General features: G+C 46.6%; 1 protein-coding gene across 1 annotated transcript; it reads right to left on the bottom strand.

Annotated features, from left to right (window-relative positions):
• Positions 1-146: 146 nt before the first annotated feature.
• On the bottom strand, positions 147-5,535 carry PET117 (PET117 cytochrome c oxidase chaperone). Its single transcript, XM_071581978.1, has 2 exons — positions 5,355-5,535; positions 147-296 (listed from the first exon to the last, which is right to left on the bottom strand). Exons 1-2 carry the CDS (start codon positions 5,448-5,450, stop codon positions 147-149), a joined length of 246 nt encoding a protein of 81 aa, XP_071438079.1. The 5' UTR covers positions 5,451-5,535.
• Positions 5,536-8,711: the final 3,176 nt, after the last annotated feature.

Genomic DNA, 8,711 nt, shown 5'->3' with positions numbered 1-8,711 from the left:
AAGGGTCCCCTTAGGGACTGGATTATAACCTATACAAAATAAAGTCTTTCACAGATTGCCTCTGTTTGCTAAAACACTTGCAAGTAGTTAGATACAAATGATCTCCAAACGTGTTTAATCATGCCTGTAAGGACCCAGGCCTGTGCCTAGGACTGCTGGGAACCTTTTTCCATTAGTGCCCGGTCTCTTTCTTCCACAAACTGCTTTGTCAAAGCAATCTGCTCTTCTAAGAGGCGAATATTCTCCTTTTTCTGATTCTGACGCTCAAGATCTCTGAGAACTCCACTTCGCAGCCTCTGAAAACACAAGGTTCAGAGTTTATCACAGCTCTGAGACACTGAATGTGATTCACCCCCACCCAGGTTCCAATCCCTCCTGCAGGGCTGTTCACCACGCTGCCTTTGCCACAGCCACTTAATGCAGTTTGAATCTTAAGGAACTGATCTCCAATATCAAAAAGCCAACAGCACTACACCAAAAAGTGCTTTATTTGCACTCACTTCAAATAAATGGTTTTACTAAATGGTAAAGTTATTGAGCAAATAAATGCTATGCACCTGTAATTCCCATGCCATGCAGGATGAACTTGGTCTATAAGATCCTGTTATCTCTGCCCTAAATCTTTACCAAATTGGAATAGTCTTCTCAAAACTTCTCTGCTTGAAGAGCAGTTTGTGACAAATTGGGAAATTATTTTGAGAAAAACTGCCATGTGTCTTCACCTGCTTCTTTCTGCTCCTGTCTTAATCTTAAAAAATACCTGCAGCCTGCTTATGCCAAGCTCTTGAAAAAGTGAGGCACTTCAAAAAATATCTCCTTTAGCTAAAATGTTAATGATAAATCATATAAATACATAACACATATATAAATAAAGAGAAATACATAACATGTATAACACACATCACTAAGTTTCAAACTGCTGTGTAAGCCCTACAAAGTGTGTAAAAAGCCCTAAGAAAATCCCAGCTGCTCTTTGTTTCCTCCATAAACTTCTCTCTCTTTGCTACCTGGATATATTTTTTCATATTGATACTTTGATAAGTAAGTGAAATGTTTAACCTTTGTATCTCACTGGGGAAATGTTATATAAATGAAACCAAAACTGGTGAGATGGATTGGAGTGGGATACAGGAGGGGAGGGACTAGTTGGGACTGGCTGCACTACTCCAGATATGCACCTCTGGGGACAGGTGAGGCAACAGAGTGAGTGGAGAAGTCATGAGATCAGACACGGGATAGATGACACTAACTCTGGAAGGAAACAAGGAGCCCATGAAGTATTTAATCAGTTGTGCTCAAAACAGAGCTGAGATACAGCTCCCCAGCAACTTCAGCCAAACACGGCCAGTGCTGCTGCCCTCCTTCCAGCCCCGAACTCCCAACACTGCTGTCCCACTTCAGGGCCAAACGGCAGTAAACAACTCTTCACCCAGTCCACTTTGGTGTTTTGGCTTATAAACTCCTTGGGCAGGCACATATTCAGGCACTTAATTTCAAAGCAATAGCTATAAACTTGTCAGAAAATATGATACACAAGGGCAGAACTGTTATAAATCAGTAAAAACATGAAATGACTGTTGAGAGTCAACCCTGGCTCACATCTAAATATTTAATTGAAGCTTAAAGCATTATCTATGTGCCTAATTTACTGACTCATGTGCAGCTTGCACTCAGGAAAGAGAAAGTTTCACAGGTGTCAAGGTTAGCCATTGGATACTGGAGATATGAAGAAATTATTTAGCCTAATGGCAAAAAAGATGACTAATTTAGTTGATCCATTCCATTTGAATGATGCCAAAGTGCACCCGCAAATAATTTATTTGAAAGCTGACCCTGAAGTCACTTTATAAGATGTTTGTGATTATTATTTGACATGTTCTCACAGGACTTTATTCCTCATTAAGCATGCCAATAACTGCGTATTTCAAAGGCAATTATTTCTCCTGTTAAGATCAAAATAGAAAGGCTTTGTTTTAGAATTAGTTTTGTCTTGTTAAGAAAATGCACAGACACATATGTCAGTCAATAACCAAAACACTCTCTGGGAATTAAGCTAATAAAATCAGTTCCTTCCCATCAGCTTCCATCAACTACACTCAGGTTACAAATTAGTAATCACTGAACAATGTTCATCAACTTATTATTACATTACTATTAGCTAATAACAATAAATAAGTGGGGAGATACAATGTAACTGAACAAAATTACATGGAGAATGTAATCTTTTTTCCTTCACAAAACACAGCTACTCTGCAATCTTTCAGATTGTGAATGTATTGACTTTGAAAATGAACAGTTTGCAAAAGACACTTGTATCATTTGAGTATCACAAGTGACAAAGAGCCGTGAAAAAGTTACTTTTCTCACTGGCCTCTATTCTTGGAAGTTAGCCCTGCTTGTCTTCTGCATCAGCTTAGAAAAGTGTGTGCAAGCTCCAATCACTTTGGGCCTCGCACATCAATTTATAAAAGTCCAAAGTGTATTAATCTGCAATAAATAAATCTGAAATAATCCCTACACCAGGACTGTAAAATATCCACATTATTTATTTCCTTTACATTATCTAATAACTGGATCTCTAAAACATGAAGCCATTATTGTCTGACTTGACCATGCAGAACTATAAAAAGAAAATCTCAGATTTCATTTATAAAAAACAAGCCTTGAGCCTTGGCACTTCTGAATAGACATTTAAAAATAGGTTAAACTGATGGCTGGAGGAAAAAAAAAGAAGAATTGAGTATTTTGGATTCACTTCTGCAGCAGCAGCATACTAAGGAATGTTAATATCCTGCAAACCTATACAGTTTAGCACCATATTCAGCTTTTTGGGACATCATTTCCAATTTTAGAAAATTGGTTTGTGAACCCAATCCCGTATGTACAGGACAGGCACTTCTGAAGTTATGAGTTCTCTACACAGAGTTCAGGATTGTGAACTCTGTGGGCTTGCCCATGCCTGGGTGTTTGGAAGAATGGCAAAGAATAGACACTGGATCTGTCACCCAAAACCTCCAAAATGTATAGGCACTGTCCAACTCGATCTTTTAACCCTTCAATCTCCAGGACACTCAGCAAAACTGCCTATCTGCTGGCAGCCTGGGAGCAGTTACATGGATACCCTGCACAGCAAAGGCTGTTTCCAGATATGGAAAAGTAAGTTAAACCAGACTTATGGGGAGAAAGTTGCCCACGTGTTTGGGAAGCAGAAGATCTCTCCAAGTAGAAGCCTGCAGCAGCCACCATGATTGTAAAAAGGCACAGCAATTTAATGTTATTTTGCAAACCAAGCAACAGCTACAGGACCGAGCAGCAGGAACAGGCAAAGGACAGCAAGTCCCTCCTTTCTTGCTGGTATCAGAAATGTAAGCAACCAGAGGGTATTAACAAGTCAGCTCACTGGCTGACCCACCACTTAGAGGCATATGTCACACACTAGTAGAAGGTGAACCATAAACTTGCAATTGTGCCCTTAGTTTATCCATGTTTTGCACTTGAGTCACAATATGGTCTCGTATCAGGGCACTGCTGCATTGCTCAGTGCTCAGCATGGATCCTGGCCAGGTACTCTACTTGGTATTTATTTTCATATTCTTTGTTCAGTCTATTACCCAAGGTGACACACAGGTCCTGCCCTGACAGTGGCATTACTTATTTACCTGTAGACTGTTTTATGTTATCCCAACAGAATAGGAACATTTTGTAAACCTCCATTTATTTTCACAGTCTCTCTATGACATGAAGAGATATTAGCCCAGGATTAAGGTCAAAAATATCCATTAAGTTTAGGTGTCTCACTGAAACACCCCAAGGGTTACATTCATCAGAGTTGTCCTGCAGCACATGCTCAAAGTACAGCTCTGGTTAAATTCAGCTGTAGTTTAGTTTATGAGTATTTAGCACGTATTCCTGTCAGATCCTCAGTGGCTCAAGGCAGACACACTGAATTATGTGAGCTTAAGTGATCTACCCAACATATAGGTCAGCTCTGGTAAATGTAGAGCCATTACCAGCTGCCACTTCAAGAGACCAATCTCCCTCTCCTTGCTACTGCCCGTGTCATTCAGTGTTATTCCAACTCCTGCACAAACAAACCTGCCTCTTTCCTTACCCAGGTTAGTCTCATCCTCCAAGATCCACCATTCTCAAGCACTGACAAGAGACGACCTCTTGAGGGGAAAAAATATAATCCTATAATTACAGACTGCACTGTAAAGCCCATGCAACAGTCAACTAAGTTTGACTATGGACTAGGAACTTGCTGGTGTTTTGTAACTTCTGACTGTTTCAGACACTCACTGCTCAAACATCTGTCATGTGCAACACATTCATTACACAACTGCACAACTTTTAGTCCCGGGCAGGATTTCTCTGGATTAGGACTCACCATCTGACACTTTTGGCTGTGGGCTCTCACATACAGGGTGCCTGTCAAGAATTACCTGCTTTTTGTAAATGGAGCACAGAAGACTTGCCTGTTTAATTACAACACGGTGTTTCTGATAGCTTGCAATCTGCCTCTCCTGTCAGAACAAGAAGGGAGCTGGGGCAGGCTGCATAGCACAGCACAGGCTTCATTTGAGGAGCTGAGGAAAAGCAGAGCACACACACTGCTAGAGGATCAAGCACCAGCAAGAAGGCACAGACAGACAGGGGGGTGCTCTGGAAACACTTCCAAGGTGGTGGCCTTAGCCTAGAGGGTGCAGGATTACATCCTTCCTGCATGCTGGCTTCTGGAGATGGAGGGAAGCGTCTCCACCAAGCCTGACCTGCCTCACACTGGGGGTCCTCACTATTTGCCTCTGAAAAGAAATGGGATGGGATTAGGGAGCTGGTGTAGCTCCAAGAGCATGAAAAGGGGAGGTGCAAAAGCAGGAAAACGTAGGAAAGGGGTGATTCGTGCAGAGAACCACAGGGAGGCAACGCCAGGGAGGCAGCGTCGGGACAGTATTGCAGTGCAGGTGCAGCTCTGGTCTCTGGGCGCCAGGCTGGTCGCACCGAGTGCCTGCAGCCTTGTGTTGGGCACTGGGGGTGGCAGGACGCTGGGGCACTGGCTCCCAGTCGGGCACGAGAGGCCTAGGCTGCCCTCAGAAGCGGGCAGGGCACTGCGGAGACAGACGCATGGATGCGTGATGCATGCATGGAGATGAGCAGGGACACGTGGAGCTGAGGCTGACGGTCCGCGGAGGGCACGGGGTCGCACGGAGCTGGGGGTGGCTTAGCCGTCGGGGGGCGGGAGGGGCAGGTCAGGCCGCCAGGTGAGGGGGCGGGGTCTGCTCAAACGGTGGGCTGAGCCGCCGTAGGGGCGGGGCAGGGCCCCGCTTACCCCCCTCCCCCACGCCCCCCGCACTCACCTGCAGCTCCCGCCGCTGCTGAATGTGCACGGCTACCACGGTGGCGACAGAGAGCAGCGCGGAGGCGGCCAGCGCGAACCGGGAGCTCCGCGACATCGCCGGCGGGGCGGGCGGGGCGGAGCCTCCGCGGGAGAAACGCCGGCTGGAGGTGCGGCAGGAGGCACGCCCCGCCCCTGGCCGAGCGCCGAGGGCGTCGAGCCAGGCCAAAGCAACCGAGCGCCGATGCGGAGCGGGGCTGAGGGCAGGGAGGTGGGTTGCAGGAGCGGCCGCTTCCGGCCGCCGGCAACGCACCGGGAGCGAACCCCGCGTTCCTCAGGAGGGTTGTCCCCCTGCAGAGGCTGGGCACTTGCAACCTTCTGGCCAGCAGCTCTGGCCTGGGATGTTAAAACCGGGCCTTTGTTTCATCAACGCCACTATTGGGAAGAGGGTGCCCGGTTCTGCCCGGCTGTGCAGGGCCCGCGCCTCTCCGTAGGGACTCTTCTCTGGAGCTTCCTGCCGGCATGCGCTCCCGTTTCCAGTGCGGTCGCAGCTCGGAAACAAACGGAGGTTTCTTCTGAGCGCAAGAAAGCTTTTTGGTTTTATTGTGTGAAGACCTTCAGTTCTGCACTTTTCTTGGCTAGAAAACCCGAATTGCGTAGGACAAGTAGCTGAAGGAGGAGGAGGCTCTTCAATTGTTTGGTTTCTTCTCCCTGTTCAGTGTGTGGCCCTTGGGCCTGGTGGTTGGCAGTTTTTCGTGCTCCTGTGAGGAAAATTGAAGGGGTTTTATTTCAAGCCAGGTATAGTAAAAGACGTTGTTACAAGATAAGGTAGGTAGGCGAGAAGGCATGTATGGGTAGCAGCCTCCACCCAGGGACAAGATGGATAAGGGAACTGGACATATGTGATAACACACAGATTCATATAGTTATGTAAAATGGTAAGTCGGAGGTGGAAAGTTCAAACCTGAGGAAGACCCAAAGCCTTCATCCCCACGACCACTGAAGACCCCCCCGCACACAATTATTAGAGGGAGGAGTCAGCCTAGACGAGGTATAGTTTAGGTTCCTGGAATAGACAACATATGGGACTGTGTATAAATAACAGGGCTCGGTGAGCATGCTCAGACCCCCCAACTGTCTGGTGCACAGAACGCCGCTAGTAAAAATCCTTTGCTTCACGTGTTATTGCTCTCTTAGCTTTTTTTTACAACGAGATATTTCTCACACTCTGAAGACAGAATTACTCCTCTCCCTGGGGGCTTTTCCCTGGCACCTCCTCGCTGGAGTGTCTGAGTGCTTCACAGACAGTTTAAAATTTGTTTCCAGTGCTCCTGTGTGAGGGCAACAAATGGCTGTCATGAATGATGCTGATCCAACATGTTCAGAGGTGCTCGAGGCCCCAGCTGGACAACTTCAGCCTTTCAGGGCACTTTCACTTCATAACAATTAAAAGTAAACTTCCCCCTGGTTTTTGTGGAGCATACATGTGCTCAGGCATGCTCCTGGGAAGCAGAGAACCTGCCAGCAGTCACTCTCTGCTGCCTTGCCACCCAAATAAGCATACCAGAAGTGTACAAAAGTGACTCTTAGGAATGTATCAAACAAAAGGATGTCTCATGGGGTGATGGGATATACCACAAGGTCTCTAAAACCCTGATGGAGGTCAGGGAACAACCATTCACCATTTCCCACAGCCAGTGGATAACAAACAAAGCATCATAAGGTTGCAGGACATGAGACTAAGTTGTGGAAGTCATTGCTCTGATAATCCAGAAATTGAACCTACCTGTGAATTCAGAAAGGAACTGTACAAATTCCAGGAGTGCCCTTGATGTCTGGGTGCTGGTTTTGTCTCATGAGCTTCTTAAAGCACAAATGAGCAAGAAGGTGGGAGGTTTGTTGTGAAAGGTGACACTGTGCTTCCTGTGCTTTTTTTCTCCAAGCATATGCCACAGCTCACTGCCAGGCAAGATGGTGGGCCATAAAGAATCTCAACCTCAGCAGGTGCCACAGTCCCTATCTCAAAAACAGGCTTAGATGTTTCCAGATAGAACTTAGAATTACAGAGCAGTTATTGCCAGGGTATGGCTGGGTCTTATCCCCCCAACCCTATCCAGAGTGGAAGAGGAAAACCAAACATGTGAAGCTGACCCCTACTCATTATAATCTTTTTCACCTGTCTGCTGAATGAAAGTGATTAGCATGAAAGGCAAAATTAGTGTGAATGATAATATTTCAATTGAGTCTAATAGTTTTGCTCACATTGGTGTGTTTACTGTTATTAATGTTTATACATAAGTGTTTGTAACGTGTCCAAGGTCACTGGAGTGCCAAGAACAGGGTTGAGCCAGAATCATAGTGATTGTGAGCCAGTGCAGCGCTCTTGGCACTGTGGAAGGGTGCAGCTCCCTCTGGCTGGAAGCTGAGTGACTCTCCCCAACTCTGTTATTAGTCACTTGAGGGGCTAAAATCCCCAGGCAGGGAGCGTTTGGGCTGTGCTTTCACACTCTGAATTTCTTCTGTGGTGGCTCAGGTGTTCCTGCTCTCCTTCCTTCCTCCCAGTGGCTGGGCCTTGCTGAAGGGCTCACCTTTGCTGTTGTGGCCCTGCTCTTCTGTTTTGGGGCGTTTCCCCCTTTCCATGCTTGAGGTGAGCTCATTCAGGGAGAGAGCCTTCTCCAAACCCAGCCATGAACCAGATGGCCTGGTTTAAAACCGTGCAGCAGCAACAGTGTGGAAAAACTCATTTTCCCTTTTCTGAGAGACTTTTCCAGCTGGTTTGGATAAGCCTTGCCAGAGACACTACAGAGGCAGGGAGGTGGGGATGATGGAGGAGGGAGAGCAGGAGTGCCCAGTGGTGATACCAACTGCTTTAGCTGGTGGTTGGCAGAAGGACAAGATTGAAGATTTCAGAGTTACCTCAATGAACACAAGCTTGGTGATTCCAGGCCTATTCAGAGACATCTTGCAGAGCTGACAGGGTATGTGCAACTAGCAAAGCAATAGTAACTCCTTGTGAGGAGACTGGCTGCATCCATGTTGCTGCCAGAGAGTGGGCTTGAGCTGAGGGAAACATAGTTCAAAAAGTTTTCTTTCCTGGCTCTTTTGGGGAAACCTCCATGTGAGGTTTCGTCAAAGAAATGCCTTGGCTGCCAATAGCTGGTTCCTGGTGTGTTATGTCCATTCCTTTCCTTGATGCCCTCTTTCCTGTGCCTTGGTTCCTCCTTTTCTGGCCTGGGCACAGCAGTGCATGCTGTCTCATAGAGGCGGGGCTGAGCACCAGTTGGGGAAAGGTTGAGTCACACCTAAAGGAGACTCTGAAAAGCTGAAGGCCATTTTTCTCCTGGGCAAACAGCTCAGATCTGTATAGTGGTCTTGGATA

The sequence above is a fragment of the Pithys albifrons genome, chromosome 2, assembly GCF_047495875.1.
Source record: "Pithys albifrons albifrons isolate INPA30051 chromosome 2, PitAlb_v1, whole genome shotgun sequence".
In the NCBI taxonomy this organism is placed as follows: domain Eukaryota; kingdom Metazoa; phylum Chordata; class Aves; order Passeriformes; family Thamnophilidae; genus Pithys; species Pithys albifrons.
The sequence above is the reverse complement of the archived record's forward strand: the minus strand, read 5'-3'. Positions and strand labels throughout refer to the sequence as shown.

What these genes read in the sequence shown, in the direction of transcription:
- PET117 (XM_071581978.1), bottom strand. Translation starts at nt 5,450, where the DNA reads ATGTCGCGGAGCTCCCGGTTCGCGCTGGCCGCCTCCGCGCTGCTCTCT. An exon ending in AGCAGCGGCGGGAGCTGCAG is followed by an intron (nt 297 to 5,354) that starts GTGAGTGCGGGG and finishes TTGTGTTTTCAG; the next exon opens with AGGCTGCGAAGTGGAGTTCT.